General features: G+C 48.4%; 7 protein-coding genes across 7 annotated transcripts; 2 read left to right on the top strand and 5 right to left on the bottom strand.

Moving 5' to 3' along the window:
* Positions 1 to 3,158: 3,158 nt before the first annotated feature.
* P175DRAFT_0503203 (uncharacterized protein) lies at positions 3,159 to 4,663 on the bottom strand. Its single transcript, XM_040897573.1, has 2 exons — positions 3,483 to 4,663; positions 3,159 to 3,282 (listed from the first exon to the last, which is right to left on the bottom strand). Exons 1-2 carry the CDS (start codon positions 4,545 to 4,547, stop codon positions 3,277 to 3,279), a joined length of 1,071 nt encoding a protein of 356 aa, XP_040751055.1. The 5' UTR covers positions 4,548 to 4,663; the 3' UTR covers positions 3,159 to 3,276.
* Positions 4,664 to 4,979: 316 nt separating this feature from the next.
* On the bottom strand, positions 4,980 to 5,741 carry P175DRAFT_0550244 (uncharacterized protein; the record flags this gene model as incomplete). The annotated part of the gene is made up of 2 exons (XM_040900434.1): positions 4,980 to 5,493; positions 5,548 to 5,741. Coding segments are annotated over 2 exons (360 nt in total), but the record flags the coding sequence as incomplete, so codon positions are not given.
* A 640-nt stretch (positions 5,742 to 6,381) lies between these two features.
* Positions 6,382 to 8,696, top strand: P175DRAFT_0483334 (uncharacterized protein). Its single transcript, XM_040895530.1, has 3 exons — positions 6,382 to 6,882; positions 6,985 to 7,527; positions 7,840 to 8,696. The coding sequence occupies exons 1-3, from the start codon at positions 6,447 to 6,449 to the stop codon at positions 8,571 to 8,573; spliced, it is 1,713 nt and encodes a 570-aa protein (XP_040751053.1). The 5' UTR covers positions 6,382 to 6,446; the 3' UTR covers positions 8,574 to 8,696.
* Positions 8,697 to 8,791: 95 nt separating this feature from the next.
* Positions 8,792 to 9,685, bottom strand: P175DRAFT_0483332 (mitochondrial 54S ribosomal protein mL60). The gene is made up of 3 exons (XM_040895529.1): positions 9,571 to 9,685; positions 9,209 to 9,438; positions 8,792 to 9,072 (listed from the first exon to the last, which is right to left on the bottom strand). Exons 1-3 carry the CDS (start codon positions 9,612 to 9,614, stop codon positions 9,020 to 9,022), a joined length of 327 nt encoding a protein of 108 aa, XP_040751052.1. The 5' UTR covers positions 9,615 to 9,685; the 3' UTR covers positions 8,792 to 9,019.
* A 671-nt stretch (positions 9,686 to 10,356) lies between these two features.
* Positions 10,357 to 13,334, top strand: P175DRAFT_0510877 (uncharacterized protein; the record flags this gene model as incomplete). Its single annotated transcript, XM_040898549.1, has 3 exons — positions 10,357 to 10,466; positions 10,536 to 11,343; positions 11,598 to 13,334. The coding sequence occupies 3 exons, from the start codon at positions 10,357 to 10,359 to the stop codon at positions 13,332 to 13,334; spliced, it is 2,655 nt and encodes an 884-aa protein (XP_040751051.1).
* Positions 13,335 to 13,499: 165 nt separating this feature from the next.
* Positions 13,500 to 15,671, bottom strand: dbp9 (ATP-dependent DNA/RNA helicase). Its single transcript, XM_040897572.1, has 4 exons — positions 15,425 to 15,671; positions 15,293 to 15,369; positions 14,736 to 15,214; positions 13,500 to 14,680 (listed from the first exon to the last, which is right to left on the bottom strand). The coding sequence occupies exons 1-4, from the start codon at positions 15,627 to 15,629 to the stop codon at positions 13,594 to 13,596; spliced, it is 1,848 nt and encodes a 615-aa protein (XP_040751050.1). The 5' UTR covers positions 15,630 to 15,671; the 3' UTR covers positions 13,500 to 13,593.
* Positions 15,672 to 16,072: 401 nt separating this feature from the next.
* On the bottom strand, positions 16,073 to 16,847 carry P175DRAFT_0310871 (uncharacterized protein). The gene is made up of 3 exons (XM_040892831.1): positions 16,811 to 16,847; positions 16,574 to 16,728; positions 16,073 to 16,513 (listed from the first exon to the last, which is right to left on the bottom strand). The coding sequence occupies exons 2-3, from the start codon at positions 16,654 to 16,656 to the stop codon at positions 16,213 to 16,215; spliced, it is 384 nt and encodes a 127-aa protein (XP_040751049.1). The 5' UTR covers positions 16,657 to 16,728; positions 16,811 to 16,847; the 3' UTR covers positions 16,073 to 16,212.
* Between the last annotated feature and the right edge of the window lie 1,299 nt (positions 16,848 to 18,146).

Here is an 18,146-nt window from a genome sequence, read left to right as displayed (position 1 = left end):
GCGCCTTTTCTTGATTTACCCTGCTTACTCTTTAGCAATTCTGTTTTGTCCACATCCATCAGGGTAATTACTAGTGTGAAGATGGTGTTGCCTTTGAATCTACCTAGCTTACTCCGTAGTCAAGGTTAAGAAAGCGATCTGTCAGATCTGCTAAATTACTAGCCACAAGTGAAGCTTAAACTTCCTGAACCCTGTAGTCTCCCTGTACCTTGGCGTATACAGGGCAGCAAATGATCCCGGGTTCATGGAAGATTTGCTTTTGCTTTCCTCGTTCTTTCTGCATATTTTCTTTTTTTTTTTTTTTTTTTTTTTTTTTTTCTTTCTTCTGTCGGGCGTGCATGTAGTTTCCTCACTCCTCACGTCACTATGTTTCTTTTTCCTTTATCCCTTTCCCCAGCTGCGACTCCAGGTGGCTGTCTGGGCCTTGGGACAGGAAAAAGCGAGGGTAGATCGATCGGTGTCTCCCATTTTTCCCCTTGCATGGATTCCGGTGTTCGGGAAGCAATGAGCTACTAAGAACTAGCGAATAGGGTACTAGCGGAGCACCCATCGCGACTAATATTGTTCACCACGTTCTTGACAAGTAAGAGGAACGTATCTCCTCCAAAAAGAGAGAAAAAAAAAAGAAAAGAAAAAAAAAGAAAACAGACCATGTTAGCTAGTACACACTTCCCTATCACTCACTTCCCCCCCTCTTTCACCAAAGGTAGATTTAAAATCCTGCTGTGTGTTTACCATAGATCAGGCACAGGATCAGCCATAATCCACCCTGGTTGTCACCAGAACTCAGCCGATGATAGGACCCCGCGATCGGAGCGAACGCCGCTTTACTTCCAAGAATCTGAACTCCACCTCAGCCTCAGATACGATACTGTGGCGCATGACTCCTGGAGCGGGGTTATACCAAGTGATCGGGTGCAAGGAACTCCTTTGGGTACGCTTGGTCTCAATAGTGTCTCCGCTCAAAAAGCAACATGGCCCACTGTTCATGTAAAAATTTTGCTTGTTGCGCGCGTGAAGATCCACGTCCCATTTCCTGGGTTCTGCAGTTCTGATTACTTCTGTTCGAGATCCCCCCTCTCTCCGGCACTAAAGTAGATCGATCCTCCCGTCTATAGATGCCCCCCCCCCCCCCCCCACCATATGGAGAATAATATACAGCATTCACCAATCATACGGGAGCTATTTGCACCAGGAACAGCCGGCCTTTGGACAGTCCTCTAGCGGTGACCACTTAGACCATCACAAATGCATAATAGTGCATTACCAGGGGCCTCGAAATATCCACTGTTTCCCGCATACTCGGTCGCCAGAGCCAAATCCTGAGGATTTAGTTTTACGCAGGATAAATTTATATGCTGGTCCGAGCAGCTGCCGCAAAATGGGCGCTCCGTATGCCATATGCCATTACAGTGCGGCCGTCTTTCTTTTGCCATCTCGTCCTTTTGATCTGCAATGCAATGCACGATCCATCCATGGATCGGCGCTACGCATTAGAGTTGGGGCATTACTAGCCACAGCTGAGTGGCGGTGTATAGAAATCAACGGTCGTGATGTGGCGGTGAAGTATCAATTCCCTCACTCCACGAAAGCTAACATATCACATTCTCAGGTGTAAGTTCAGCACATGAATATGACGATTCTGGCAAATAGTATAGTGTACCACGCAATGTTACGCTAGTTCTTCCATCTCCAAGTGCTAGAAATACATCCTTGCTCAGCTGTCTGGGCAAGACATACATACTCTACCATAATGGATCTGTTGTGAAGTCGACGGCATGAAATTAGGTAAAAAAAAAAAAGAGCGCACCATACTTCTATGTCACGGTACCATTAGCCCATCATCCTCTTCCCCTTGTCATTGGTACTACCTGAAAACGTAAATGGCCATTACCTAGAATTTCCCGTCGTATCCTTTGAGATCGGCTTTGTTGCGATTACGATGCAGATCCCTGCTAGCCTGATCTCATCTGCGAGTCCTGCGACCCATCGAGTCATAACTTAGCGCCAAGGCTACGTACGTACTTATGTCACCCCATGCAGTGTCCATTCCTGCGGGAAAAATCCATCCTCCCTCTGTCCGGTACTGACCATCGGAAACCTTGGGAGGGAAAAAGGGCTGTTAGCGGCCTGAGGCTGCCATTCAAGACATAGTCCCCGACGAGATATCAGTATTTCATCGCATCGGCAATTCACCGACAGAGTAATGCATTCTTTGCCTAACAATCTATCAAGGCTTTAGTCGCGTCGAGGGAATTACCGGATATCGTCTACGTAGTTGTATAACCATGTACAATGGTTTCCGAATCAGCCTGAGACAGATGAAGAAGCCCGGTTTCTGTTTGGGGATATGGTTACAAATCAAGATCAAAATATATAAACTTTGTGTTGTGGCTAAGGAGTCTGTGCGTGCAGCTACCACTGTATGTAACTGGCTGGAGTCTGCATGCAAAGTGCAAATATTAGCCCGATTTGATTTGGGGAAGGGGTTCTCTATATGATCAACAGTCAACTTGCATTGGGATCTTCAATAAAGAGTCAAAAAGGGTCTAGAGGCAGACCCAAGGGAATGGGTGCTTCGGCCGAAGGATCCTGCACTCACTTCGGTGCGGTGTCGGAACGAGATCCCGATTTAGGACTGGAAAGTTGGTTGAATAAGAATCTACATTAAACTGATCCCACCCGATAGATACACATCTCCAGGGTAAGCTGAAACTTCCTTTGTTCCGTCTTCCAAAGTTGATCGTGTTGTCAAACGCCCATAGACCAAGGTAAACGATATCATAAATCCACAATTCTACCTGTTGTCACCCTCTCCATTCTCAGCTCAGCAGCTGGCCCTACTCAGCAATGTGTCGTGGGAAGTCAAATTCACCATCAAAGGTGGTTTCTCCCAGATGATGAACGACCTTTGGTCATCCCAGGCATATGAATCCTTTTCAAGAGTCATATCGAAATTCCACAACAGCTTCGTGACAATCAGGCCCATCTCCGCATACGCGAGGCTATACCAAATTCTTTAGTTCAGGTATGCCAGGCTTAGAATTAAGTGAAGAGTAACTCACTTTCTGCCCAGACAATTTCGGGGCCCGATTGAAAATGGCTGCATGACGTCCCGGTTATCGAACGCGAACTTGGGATCAATACCGTCGAGCCACCGCTCGGGAATGAAAGAGTCTGGCTCGGCAAAATTGTCTTTCGAGTGAAAAGCAGAGAAAAACGCCATGGATACCACAGTCTACCCATATTCAGTGAGAGAAAAGCGTATAATGGATATCAATGGTATAACCTACCCCTCCAGGAACGAATTTATCATCAATGATGCTACCTCCATCGGGAACTATGCGTGTGATTATACCGGGTACTGGCGGGTACATACGCAAACTCTCCGCCACAACGGCATGGAGGTAAGGAAGCGCTGAAGCGGAAGCAACATTGATCTCTTCTTCACTTTGAAACGATCCTCTGATCTCGTCCACTAGTCTCTTATACGTACGTTCGTTCTTCAGGATATAGAAGGTGAGTCCACACAACAGAGAAGCTGTTGTTTCGCTACCGGCGAGAATCAAGATAGCCCCGTTGGACTCTATTTCGTTCTGATTCATCCCCTTCCCATCACCGTGTTTGAGAATATATGTCATGAAATCTGGCCTGGAAGACTTGACGCGAAGGCGACGATCGACCTTGTCTTTACTCATCAGGTAATGATGATTTCTCATTTGCTTAACCTTGGCTGGAATCATTTTGCCCACCAACCATAGTGGCAGGAGTGCAACAAGAGGTCTCATAAATACACCAACTTTTGCACTTTGAAAAACGGCCGTCACCCACGGATGGTAATCGCTGTTTTTAAGACAATCAAATGACTCCCCGAAAGATAAGTCCCCGATTATGTCAAATGTGGTATAGTTGTACCATTTAGTCATATCAACCGAGTTACTTGAGGAATCGACATGGCCTTGGAGTCTCTTGACCAACAAGTCCACATAGGATTGGAGGAGAGGCTCCTGCTCTCGTAATGCTTTATCAGAAAGTGCATGCGATAGTAGGCGTCGCATCCTCGAATGGTCTGCGTCGTTTGCGTTTAAGATGCTAGGCCCCGCGGGACCCTGGATGTACAATTCGGGGTCTTTCACGAATGAGTCCGCGCCGGCGTCACGGTGGCTGTAAATATCCTTCCATCCTGTTGGGCTGCGGTACAATAAGGTATTAGGGCCGAATCGCACGACATCGCCGTATTGATCGTGGACCTCCTTGATTTTAGAATGAAGCTTCCCCGATAGTGTCCAGTAATAGTAGTAGGCTTTCGAAACCACCGCCAGTTTGGGGCCGGGATATATACGTAGCGGGTGCAGATATATGTTGTAGAAAGCGCTCCATATTGGGTACGCCGTCACCTTTGCGTATTTGAATCTCAGTTGGTCCATCCAGAGAATGAAGTATGAGGAGTGACACAAAACCACCAATAATCTAGGAAAAGAAAGGAACACCAGATGTTTGTACTCACTATTGCTAGCAGTAAGGCCACAAGGTCTCGCCACGCCCATTCCAAGAGCACAGGCATCGCGACCAAAGCCATGGCAAGACGACTGTAGAGGAATAACTATCTAGGATAACCAGATTCCTGCGTCTATATGTATTTCGTATTCCCCCATCGCTGGACTTGCAGGCTGGTAGTATCTAACTAGCCGGGATATGCATAAATGACGTGGAGAAACGGCCGCGCATGCGCAGTGAAGTCGACCGCCGCGTGCGTAAAGACAGCTATCTCCATGTTGGATGAAGAATTCCCAAAGCATTTAGGGTCAAGGACCGAAGTCTCCGAGTTTCGAAAGAATAGGTCAATTGACCTTGTGCGTCATTAACGCTCATGCAGCAGAACCCTACACCGAGTATCTCCGATTTGTCGATTCCGCTTATTCGCAGATCATCTTCGCGCATAACCCCCACTGCAACCCGCACCTCTACCTACTAATCTAAACAACAGGCTTAATTACCTAGGTAGTCGTTATTCTGTTGCATCTGGTGGTGAATGGAGGGTGGTAGAATATCACTAACTTCGCCTAGATTCGAGGCATCGATCAATTTACATAACCCTTTCGGAAATTTTCAGAAAACACAACGGGGTACGGAGTTGAAACTTGAGAAAATACTGCCCATTCGGTTCAAATCTTTCCATAGATTGTAAAAGCCGATCACGGTCTCTTAGAAGCTCTAATCCTCATTTCTTCTGGGTAATAAGGAAGTTAATCGCCCACGATCATAAACTCAGGAGATATCACAAAATGGCCATCTAGTAAATAAAGTAGGCAGCGGTAGAACTCTTTCTAGTATTGATCTTCTAGAGGTGAGGAATTTCCTATTAGTGAGCGTGGGGCATCTGATAGCTGACGAGGTTGAAAACACTTAATAGCATCAAGTACCAATTGTAGGGGAGATTCATAATCAAGTTTATTATCAAGATATCTCTCTGAGAAAAGACACTGGTAATACCTATATTATTATATTAGTAGGTAGTATAAAGTAATATATAGACCATATACTTACCAACGGTGGATTTGGGCTGCAAAAACAAAGTGTATATCAGTATCTGATTTCTCGGCATGGAGCCACCCATTTGCCCAGACTTTATCAAGAGCTTGTTTCATTCCTTCACTCTTATCCTCATAGTTAGACCCATATATCCCGTCATAAACAATAGCTTCCTTGAGGACACTGGCGGGATCATGCTTTTGTATTATGGGGACCAATACAGTACTGTATCAGCTAGAAATGACCATCTTGACACCTTTTTAGCTGAACGGTAAAGTTGACAGCCAAGTACAAGGCCCCACCGTGAGGAGCAACTCGTGTTTGGTGGTGGTAGAGGGTGGTGTTAAAACCGTGTGGGAGAAAGCGAAGGGGTCGAAGGAGAGGAGGAAGGAGCAATAGGAGATTGAGGGGAAATAAGTTCGCCATCGTGTCAGTCATAGAACTGCTTGAATCGCTTGTCAACTGTCCCATTTATAAGACTTAGCTCTAAAGCTCTGTTGACAAGCAAATGCCACTACCACAAGTTTAACAGTGGCGGTTAGTAGTAATCTTGGAATTCACTTGGGTCATTTAAAGACCTGCCGGAATAGCTGACCTAGTATCAGATGTTCAGCTTATAAGGTAGGATTCTGAAGAAAAAGAAAAGGGGGGAGATGATGATTCTTAAAAGATTCTTCCAGTAGGGAGTGAAAAGTGATGGGTTTGATGATGCTAAGTTGTTGGCTTGTAGAGGGAGTAGTATCTATGTACATACGGAGTATATGTACTCCGTACGGCCGGCGTCGTAACCTCCTTCCCTGTTTGTTGGCTAACTTTGGATCTAAATAAAAATAAAGTCGCACATATCCAGATTAACACCAACCGTCTATTGTTATCAGAATGACTGCCTCACTCTGTTATTTTGTATTCATCAGATGGCACCTCTCTCTTCTCGACACTTGCATGCTCCTTTGATTTCTCGACCATCCAAAGCTTCTTCCGCGGGGGCATTGAAGGTTCTGCTTGAGCTTTTCGTCGGAACTATCTGCATATTCGTCCTCGCCGTTTTATTCTGGAAACTTGGGCGGTTTTTTCGTGCTTTCACCAAGGGAAAGGTCCTTAAACAAGGGAATCTTCCAACGACTCGGTACGCGAAAACTTGGTACGGATGGGTGTCATTGAAGCAGCACGAAGCCAACAAGAACTTTTTTCGGAATGTATGGTGCAGAATACGCAAACTCTCCTCATGGAGATCGTCAAAGGCGGATTATCAATGGGTTTGGTGGGATCCCGGACAGAAGAATTTTGAGACATACAATGAGAAACGAACTGCTTTACGATGCTTGCCGAAGCGGGCTAGGAGCTACGCATGTCCAAAAGCGAGTTCCATCTCGGACCCTCACGGATGTGCTTGCCATCATGCTCAGCCAGATCAGAGTTTAAGACACCAGTGTTCTATTGCTGCAACTGGAGCGCTTCCAATCCCTGAGCATATCCGATCTGTTGTTTGGTCAAGACAAAGCATCAGGCACGCGAGTATATGTATGGAGGAAACTCGCGGCAGCAGTTTATCTGCACGAACTGTAATCACCCATACACTAGAAATCACTGATATTTCTAGTAACCCCATTGCTCCCGGCACTGCCCCTGTCGTACTTATTGGACAGAGAGAGTTCATGTCGTTAGACGAGTCCGTTTGTTTCGTCAGCGCGAAGCGTATCGCTCTCGATCTCGGGGACTACATTCCATTAATCCCACAGAGTTTTTCGGTGCCATGTCTTCCTCGTCCTGTGACTTTCTCAGGGCAGTCACATATACGATCTAATACATCTTCCAGACCTAAAGTGCTAGGAGCCGAGGAGGCGTTCCCAACCTGTATGTCAGTGCTCCAGTGCTCACGAAAGTACCAGATCTGGTCCGCTCGGATGGGATTACAGACACTGCAATGTATCGGATACAGCACGCATACACTTCCAAGGCCTCCCCCCGGGAGCCCAAGGTCTACACTTCTTCGGAGTATTTCGTTCGATAGCATCGCCCTAGACCACATTCGACTATATGGAGCGCCGGCAAGACGAACTAATCGAAGGTCTTCTCTAAATCTCAACCGGCTTTCTCTCTCCAGCACTGAACGGGATTGTGGTTTTAGAGGGTCAATCTTAGAGAACGATCAAGAGCAGAGTAGTGGCCCACCGACATGGCACTGTGCGCGTTACATATCTAGTGAATCAACCTCGTGTCGCTCCCTACCAGGGCTACTCTCACACAAACGCCCTAGACATTGTCCGCATAGCCTAAGCACAGGATCTTCTATCAAGAAGACAAGAGGAAAGCAGCCACCGAGGGCTGCAACAAAAGCGGCGGAAGTACCTAGTTATGCTCTGCAAATCAGATATCTAAGTAACTGGGAGATACGTCTCATAGATGGCTTGAATCGAAAACTGAATTGGCTGTCGGACCAGTTAAGTCCTGGTAGACGGCCATTTCATTTTGCCCTACTTGCAAATCACTGGCTGAATAAGGAAACTTGGATTGTCTATGATCCAGCCTCGCGCACTAATATCGACACCAGGCGCAAACTAGGCGATCCGAGATTCAATGTCCCATATCCAGCAGCGAATTGGGCTCCTAAACTGAAGTACTCTCGGACTTATCACAAGCCGGCCCACACCCCAAATATTAATTCTTGGAGGGATTCTATTAACCGGAATAGAAGAGCGTCGGGACTCAAAGACCTAATAAAAGGCATCGATCTATATGACAGCTCAATCGAGGATCCCCCGGATGGAAAAGTCGACCCGGCCTGTTGGATGCTGCGAAAACCACCGCAGGGATTTCATCTTTCTGCCCACCAGAAAGAGAGATACTATGAGGGCGGAGCTGGCTGGCAAGAAAAATTAAACGACTGGCAGAAGGTTCGACGTGGCTATCGAATTCGAAAGGGAATATTTGAGGGCAAGGCCAATAGGACGAGGGCGAAAGAGATTGCAAACGGAATAAATAGGTATTACCGAATGGCAAGATCGAGAGCCCAGAGGTCCGAATCTCCTGTATCAACATAAACCTGGCGCTTCAGCAGGCTTACGGATTGTTTATGGTTTTTTTCGTGGCACTACAACAGCAAGATAGGTTGCAGGATATGGAGCACTTAGACCTCGTTATTAGGCCCATGCTTTCAATCTCTTGCATGGTAATATGAATTCACTCTGTTATCTTTGCCCTCGTTTCGACTTGTCAAACATGAAGCTGGTGAAGACTGATTTGAATTCTAGTGTAAATGCTTGGTAAAGAAATAAAAGATAATCATACAATCAGGGGCCGCTCCCCATTCCCAAGAACTCCGTGAATCCATCATATGTTCCTTCTCACCTTGGTGCTCTGCTATAAAAACAAGTACCGCCTGTACAGGCAGTGGTGTATCGTACAGTAATAGTGCAATTGTGCTTGCAGATGTCTGCGTAAGGGTGCCAAGGAAGATATCGAGCTAGATTTTTGCGACTGATGGCGTTTAGAAACCTGGAGGGTTGACACGCTGGCTGACTCTGGTCCATTTCGGCAACTCTGAGAAGGGACGAATTCGCATTAGCCTAATTCCTCGCGTTTTCCCCCTTATCCTCCCCTTATTTGACAAAATCGGCCTTGGGAAATTCCCCCATCTAAAGTAGCCGGGGGGGGTTCATCAAGAGGGATAACGTACTGTGGATACCCTTTCGGTAGGTCTTCTCCTTCTTATCGAAAATGGTGTATTTGTCCTTTGGTAGCATTTCCTCCTCCCGAGGCATTTCCCTGTACCACCTCTCGACTGCCTTGGTTGTTTCTCCATTGCGTAGTAGAGCTGCACTAAGGGTGTCTACAACTCGGTCGACGGCACGAAGACGCTTCCTTTGGCGGGCTTTCTGGGGCTGAGAGATACGCCATGGGATCTTCCTGTTCAAAAGATTAGTCTTAACACGGCCTGTTCCTGGTGTTCCTGGCGGTAGCGGGCTCAATGGATGATCACTTGTGGGCGGACTGCCGCCACAGCCACACGTCTACAGGGACGAGGAGGGGGAAACCTACCAAAGAAGACCCGAGAATAGCGGTGACGAAGGCTTGAACATCATGGTTATATGGCTCAACAGGAGAGAAGGTGGGTTCGCAGAGTCTCTCCAGTTGTAATGGACGATGATCTGAAGAGACTCGCAGCAGCAGCCGAACGGAAAATCCCGTCCAGGTTGGTTGGTCCGTGCGCGCGTCAACCTCCGCGGGCGCAAAGAAAATCCCAAAAAACAAAAAGGCCAATGAAGTCGCCGACTGCCTTCACGCCGCTCTCTCGGTTGTTGTGGTTCTTCTCTTCTCCTTTCTCTCCCTCCTGCAGCGATCTTTGTCTTCTCTTTCGATTTACATTCATTCTCTGTGTTGCTCCGTTCGTTTCTTAGGTTTTGTTCTTGATTCATATGGATTTCCTGTAGAACATCGACACCAATGTCGCGGCCTACGGATTCCGGTGCAACGGGCGAATGCCCTTCGCTCTTTTGGAGGGCGCTCTCCTCTACCACAATGGTTGGTGTTGCGGCGCTGTGTCGCTCGTTTCTGTTTGTGTGCAGTCGCCCTGAGATTCATGGCCTGGAACCGTTCCTGGAGCTTCTTGACTCGAGGAAGGACCCGTCGCAACTCACAAAGGGTTTGCTAACAGGTACGAATTAGTCCTCCGGCCGCGGTTTCGGTAATATAGCTGAGGATAGAGTAAACTGATTTGCTTTGACAGTCTCGAACCATATTAGCGTGTACGTGCGTGTAATGCGCCTCCACAACCGAGGCAGAATCTAGTGACCTCTACTCTACGAGAGCGCTGACTCGAGCAGTATGGATGATCCGCTGATGTGGGGGTTTCTCCCTCTAAAATACTTCTGGGGACTTGCGTCGACAAGCAAGCGATGGGGATTCGGTAGCCACGATATCTGCTATCAAACACGGTATGCTCCCCAGGCTATCTTTGCGACCATGCCTATACATTCCGCTTGCGCTGACTGGGAACATGACAGACCGCTGTCTCTATTCTTCTCGATGGGCCAAGTCATGCCCACTCACAGGCTCGCCCACTCGCCGTATGGAGGAATTGCTCAGCCTGCCGTGACACAAGCGATCCGACTCCTGTCGAAAGGACCCTTCCCCGCCGAACCTCATCTTGCATCCCCGGAGCGTCAGAAATGGAGCTTGCAGAACGTTTGTGTAGATCCATTCTCTGATCTCCCTACGGCCTACACCACGGACGGCGAAGATTCCCACCTAGCGCCTTCCGCTTACTCCTGCAACTCCTTCGCTTGGGTTCATATTTTCCCGGAAGGAAAAATCCACCAAGCCCCAAACAAAACTATGCGATACTTCAAGTGGGGTATTGCGCGACTCATCCTCGAAGCCAGCGAATGCCCCGACGTGGTTCCAATCTGGTTGGAAGGGTTCGATCAGGTCATGCACGAGAGTCGTGAGTTTCCACGGTTCCTTCCGCGGCCCGGAAAGGACGTGAGTATTACTTTCGGCCAAAAGGTGGATACAGAGGCTGTTTTCGGGGAGATGAGATCGAAATGGCAAAAGCTCAAGGCGAAGGTTGAATTGGCTTCTCCTGAGATCCGTGACCTCCCGCTCGGCGCTTTGAATGATGAGCTTCTATATGGGGCTGAGGCGGTCGAGCTAAGAAAAGAAGTTACCAAGAAAGTTAGAGACCTCGTGCTGGAAGTACGACGTTCCAGAGGCCTGTCTGATGAAGATCCCAAAGCTGGTCTTGTGGAAACCTGGATTCAAGAAGGCCCCAAGCGTGAGGGAAAGATGGACGATGAATCCTGGGTTCGGGATGTATGAAGAAAGAAAAAAAAAAAAAAAACATAGCTGGACTCTACTGGGCATACTGTAAATTAGGTGACAACGGGATAGACAAATGTACAAACAATTCAGAGATAGTTAGTTACTCGTGGCGCAATGTTAGAGTCAGCACTTAACTAAGTCAGCCCCAACCGACCCCTCATCCGCCCTCATCTACTTTTATCTTCTTCCATTCCCTCGCTTTTGCTCTCTTCTCTCCCTGACCTCAAGCACCTATGCCCAAGAAGCACTATAAAAACACCTTCGCAAAACCAGTCAGCACCGCTCATCATAGCTTAGCCACATGCGGGCCCCATAATAGCCGCTCATCCGCCGCCTCAAATGGAGAGCAACGTTCAGTCAACGATCTAATCGACCACCTCCGGCGAACCCAGGTAGCATCTTCGTCAGGCGATACTCCTGGCCCGTCTCGACATGTCGCGCCTCGATCAGTGCATCCTTCCCTACGAAATCTCCTTGAACTTCCCGAAACACCTCCACCTCGACCCCGTCCGGATACCCGCCGTGCTGGGATAATCGGGCGACGGCTGAGGAGAACAGCTGGGCCACCGCCGCCTGCAAGTTGGCTTGCAGGAAATAATGCTTCGGGCGATGCTTCGGATGATGGTGTCGATGCTACCAGCACAGCGACTGTTATTTATCGACTTGGCCGTCTGCCGGGGAGGGATTTTCCACCCCAGGGGAGCTTCCTGGATACTTTATTGAAGTCTATGGCTCTCCATTGGCCATGGCATGTCGCATATGACGGGCAATTTCTGGGCTTGTTGCCGACCCACGTAAAGATATTGCTTCTCAGTTATATCAGTTATTATGCACGAGATCTGCCACTGAGAGGGCTGATGCACGGCCTCAGACCCGTGTTCGAGACTCCGCAGGATCCTGACCACGACGGAGCGGATCAGCTCAGTAGCGATGCGGAGGTTACGCACCTTGATCTTGGGGGCGCAATAGGGCGATGGATGTCGTTGAAGCAGCTCTCCACTGAGCTTTTCGTTTCCAAAAACCCGAACATAGTCCAAAATTCCAAAAATAAACCCGTCCCTTCTTCTTGGGAGGACGAATACAATGACGGAGCCGAAGCCTCTCCTACCGGACGTGGCTTCCCCACATCACTCCAGGGACTACGCTTCGAGAACCTACAGTTCCTCTCACTAGCGCACCCGAACCCAGTATCTGTGAACTGGAACTCGCTCATCAACCTGCTCTCGCGTCTATCAACCATCACTCACCTTTCACTGGCACACTGGCCCGTTCCAACCGTCACCCCGAATGCAGTCAACACTCGCATCCGCCATCCCACACACAGGTCCCTGACGTTCTCCTACGGCGGTACAGACCCATACTCCGCCATAGAGAACAACTGGGCCGAGGCGGCCGGTATCCTCCGCAAGCTGTCGCGTGTAACGTATTGTCTGAAATGGCTAGACCTAGAGGGCTGTGGCGACTGGATCCCAGCAATAAACTGGGACGGTATCGGGCCAGATGGAGAAGCGTACACCACAGGCCCTGAGTGGACCGGATCGTGGAGAGATATCGAATGGATCCGTCTTGGTCCTGGCTGGCTTCCGCTTATCGAAACCGATGAATTCCCGACTCAAGAATCAACCGAGACTTCTCCAACCAGCCTGCCAGTGCCCGTCCCAGCTCCCCAGTCCCTAGCGCATTCTATCTATGCGCCCCCCGGCGCACGGGCCGCCGCCGCCGCCGCCGCCGCTGCACTCTCTACGAACGCAATTGAGCAAAATTGGGATGTAGAGGTGGAAAGAAGAAAATACCGCCTAGCAAAGGAAGTAGAACATTTCCGGGAGACGGTTCGCGCCGCAAAGGCAGTTCAGCAACGTGTGTTACAAGCTCGGAGGGAAGGGCGAGGGAAATGGGTCCAATTCTCATTTGGGCTTGAGGATCTAGATGAAGATTTACTTCAAAAGTTACTGGGTGCGGATTTGTATCGAGAGTTTTTGTGATTTTTATTTATATATATCTTCTCTCCTCATCTTGTTGTGGGATGGCGTAAAAGCGGTCCGGACATATATATAGATAATCTCACGAGTGGTGTTGTATCCATAAATTATACTGGAACGCGAGGAATATGACGTTATCTTAGATATATATATATATATATATATGCATTCAATGCTTCCATGTACATACAGATTGTGGATTCCATAAAGACGCCCTTCCAAACATTATAAATGATGTGGATAATATTGATAATGAGTTCGCTCACTTGCGCCCCCTGTTAAATGTTTTCAATGGGTCAACCTTCCTCACACCAGCCGGTTTCCTACCCTTCCCTTTCCCCCGATTCTTATCTCTTGCCTTGCGAATCCGATTCTCGCTCGTTTTCCTGAATCCAACAAACCCAACATCCTCCCTCGAGATGCCCTTTTTCCCCTTTGAAGGCATCAGGTAATCAGGGATGTGCTTGAGGTGCGGCTGGATCCGCGCAGAACGCAACTCGCCATCGTGGCGCAGCTGGCGGAGTTCCTCCGGGTTCTCTTCAAAATGGCGCTTGAGTTTCTCGCTCTTGATCAGCTCCTGGCGAATTTCCCTGGCGCGAGCTTCCTGCACCGAGAGGCGGGTAATGGCACGCAGCGCATCGGTCATCCGGTACCGGAAGGCGTCGACCTGACTCATTTCGAAGTGGTATGGTTTGACCTCGTGGCCAAGTTTAGCCTGGCGCTTGATTATCTTTGCGATGACGGTTTCGTCATGCTTCGCTGTAGGGATGGAAGTGGGTTTGTGCTTGCCGTATTGGTCTACAGGGACGACGAAGGAGAGCGCCATGCCAGTTTTGCCTCCTCTGCCTGTACGGCCGATTCGGTGGGTGTAGGATTTGGACGTGCTCGGAAGGTCGAAGTTAAGGACGCAAGCGACGTTCTGGAAATCGATTCCACGGGAGATACCGTAGTCCTTTGACTTCGCTGAGAGCTTGCGGCGCTTGGATTTGGTGGATGTTTCTTGCTCTTCTTGTTCTTCTTCTTCTTCGCTGGATGCCATGCCCTCATCATCTTGGCCTTCGGCTGCTTCCTTGGACTTCCTGGAGGGTTTTTGTGTTCCCATGACTTCTTGTTCGTCTGCGGCGATAATAATGTCGTAAATGCCTTTATTGAACTCCTGGACAACGTGGATTCGAGAGTTGACTGGGAGTTCGGAGTTAAGCACACAGGACTTGATTCCAAACTGTTCGAGGAACAGCTTGACTCGGTAGCAACGATCCACGTCTCCGACGAAGATAATTACCTTACCCTTGATCAACTGGAGCTTGAAGATGACATAGGTTAGAAGGAATTTCTCATCCTCAGCGCATCTGTTTCAAATGATTGTCAGTCCCCGATTCCCATAAATCCACGAGTGTGACTAACCTGACAACAAATTGACTAATCCCGGCGCCTTCGTCATCCTTCTCCTCCAGTTTCAACACCACTGGGCTGCGACAAAACAGACCCTTCAGGGTATCCACCTCCGCAGTCAAAGTGGCACTCATCAAGAACGTCTGGACACCGCGGGGAATAGCCTTCGACAGAGCGTTAATATCATCCTCGTATCCGTATGAAAGCACCAAATCGGCTTCGTCAATGACAAAGTGGGTAAGCTTGTCCAAGGAGAGGGCGGAATTTCCAAGATTCGCAATAACACGAGCGGGGGTCGAGACAACAATGTCGGGGTAATCGGCGAGCATGGACCGCTGAACAGCATCCGAGACTTTTTGGGTCAGGTTTACGGAGCGTACATCCTTTCCACAGAACGCAGAGAATGTAGTGACGACTTTCTGGACTTGCTCTGCAAGTTCTCGTGTAGGGACGAGGATAAGACCTGTGGTGGCTTTCAAGGAAGGATCGGTCTGGTAAAAGCCTTTATTAGCACACGAACTCGCCTTGAATCTACCGTCATCATCATCAAAGGAGGAGACATCACGAACCGTCTTTTTCTGAAGGATGGTGTGCAAGATTGGAAGAACATAGGCGGCGGTCTTGCCAGAGCCGGTCTTTGCGCGAGCTGATCTCGTTAGTACTTCAGGTACTGCCTCCAGAAAAGAACATTCCACAAGTACCTAAAATGTCTTTCCCTTCAAGTGCGAGAGGAATCGCCTTGGACTGGACTGGCGTCGGCTTGTTGAATTTCTCTTTGATCAAGGCTTGGCGCAGTCGGGGATCCAGGTCGAGGCTTTCGAAGTCTGCGGTGGCCACCTCTTGGGATTCTTTTCCATCTGTGACCTCCGGAGAGGGCACATCGTTAGCGTCGAGCTTTCGTTTCATGTTTTTTACCCTGTCTGTCTAGAGAAATGAATGAAAATCAAGAATAGGCTCAGGTTGCGGAACTTTTTGAATTGCGAGAAAGTTTCGTCCCAGAAAATCTAGAGGGCGGTGAGAATTTCCGCGGCAGTATTTTCAGACTTTTTTTTTTCTACTAAACGGAATCCACCTATCAGATGCTTCGAAGTATGGAGATGGAGTATAAAAAAACAGCCAAATGCTTTCATTAAAATATCCTATGACAATCTAGATGAAAGCGCAGAATACTATCGAAAGAAATCAAGGACAAATGGAACATATAAATAAGTGTGGGCTGTACCGAAAATTTCTGTCGTTGATAAGATCGCGAGTCACTGTCATGCTGAAAGCTCACAAGATACCCTATTGAGTGCAATAAAGACAAGCAGTAAGCCGTATGTCAGCTGGGAAGCGTATATGGAGTGGAGCATATTAGGGTTGTTTCGTCAAACACGTATTGCGGAGAGACATAAGGGAAGTATCATGAATGGGTTGTCGTATCCAAAAGAACGAAATATTTAGCTTCTTGAGAAGTGAGCCCAGGTGAGCCGGATTTCACTTGGGCCTACTAAATAGCGAGTTCGGGCCTTGCATAATTGAGGAATTTGCTCATGGATCGTGAGGCGATTTCTCCGATTGGCAGCACCTTCACATTGTGCTCGACCGTGTAGATTTTGCCGAAATTGAGTCTTGACATCTCATCCAGCCTTTCATCATACCGAGCTGGAGACACCTCTAAAGGCTCCTTGGTCATTTCCGGCTCGTGGACGCTCCGGGTTGGGCGTGTATGAGTCATGTAAACCATAGCATGTTTCGATGGATTGACTCCAGATTTAGCAACACCCTGTCCACCATAGGTGCTTATCGGGCTGCGACAAGGCCGTGAGATTTTATTTCAAGATATTCAACGTATATTCCAAGGGACTTACAAGCACCAGGAACAGTCACTGAATACCTTGACGACCACCATCCGTCGGATTGTACTGTAGATGGGCTCTCCAAATTTACCCATAAATTGTGTAGTGCTCAAGTAAGTCCCGGGCTTTCCACGTCCATCATTCTCATGCCATAGAACCGAAAACACCTAGGCAGGGCTCAATTTTAGCGCGGGGTTTAATGATGAGAATTTGTGCAGCAGGTGGAAGAAGTATGCCGTGTAAACATACCTTTCCAACTCTGAAGTAATGATTAGACTGAACGACATATCCTGACACTGTTAGAGATGTCTGTAAAGAATGGCAATGAATGACGCACTTGGATCGAGCACCGCCGAGATTCGATATTCGGAACGCTTCTTTCAATTAGATGACGGCCACGACATATCACTGGGTTGTTCAACCTACCACTACCCGTTGAGCTGCAGGCCTAGGGTTTAAACTAGGTTCTTGGGGCACTAGCAGGGTGTTTGGTGTTAGAGTCTGACTGTAGCGGACTGAGTGCGGTGGACTCTGAAGAATAGACCCGGGTCGATATGTATAATTCGGGGACTCTTCTCTGTTTCAATGATCCCTTCGATCAACCTCTATATTATAACTAAGTATCCTTGTATTTGAGCCGTTCCCATCAACTCACGTGTTCACTGGCTGCTCAAAGGGCGACGAGCCACGATACATGGAGTGCCCTGCTGTCCGGGGAGTAGCCCTACTTTAGACCTTAGTAAAGGGCAGTGATGGGGAAGAGAGTCAATTCATACGATAATGCATAGCCTGGCGCGGGCTCTGACAGATTTTGGTTGGCACCTACTTCAAGTGTAAGTCTAGGCCATTTTCAACCGAGCTCCTCTTCATACCAGCACGCGCACTGGCGCCTCTGTAATCGCGGGAGTAATGATGAGCAGACATCATTGGAGCATCGCCCAAGAGCCATAAACAAGCCCAGGGACAGCTTGAACAGGGAACAAACTGCCTTTCCGGATCTCCAGCCCTACAACCAGAACGAAGTCGGTTCGGGTGATGCTGAAAAAAAAAGAAAAAAAAGAGATATTCACCTGATAACGACATGCTTATAACTTATGCTTCAGCCAGCAAAGTGAACGACGGCATCTCTTGCCACATCCCCCCAGATGAGGCTCTTTTCCATTCTCAACCCCCGCTTCCATTTCTGAGTCAACCAGATCGACTGCATGTCCTGAGTTGTCTTGCATATTTGCACATGACGTGAACGCGTCAGTGGTGATTGATGATTGACCGGATGATTCAAAAACCCCCCATCCTAGCGTGTTCTCGACAACCACCAGCTCGATATCCGTTGGTTCAAGGCTGCTAGCGTGGAGGGAGGGATAAGAATAATATCGGACCGCTGATACTACGATGGAATGGATGGTGCGGCACTAAGATCCAACCAGACGGAGACCTCCTAATACGAAAACATCCGTCTGCTGTGTAATCTCCTCGCTCGGATCGAAAGGATTCCACCCCTAATCGTCTGTTATTCGTCCGGCGACTTGTTGTTCATTCTCGACTCCAAGAAACCAGACAAAGGGTCAGAAACTGAGTTCAGAAA

This window comes from Aspergillus ochraceoroseus (genome assembly GCF_002846915.1).
Source record: "Aspergillus ochraceoroseus IBT 24754 chromosome Unknown P175scaffold_6, whole genome shotgun sequence".
Lineage (NCBI taxonomy): Eukaryota > Fungi > Ascomycota > Eurotiomycetes > Eurotiales > Aspergillaceae > Aspergillus > Aspergillus ochraceoroseus.
Note: the sequence above shows the minus strand (reverse complement) of the source record. Positions and strands in the feature narration are given on the sequence as shown.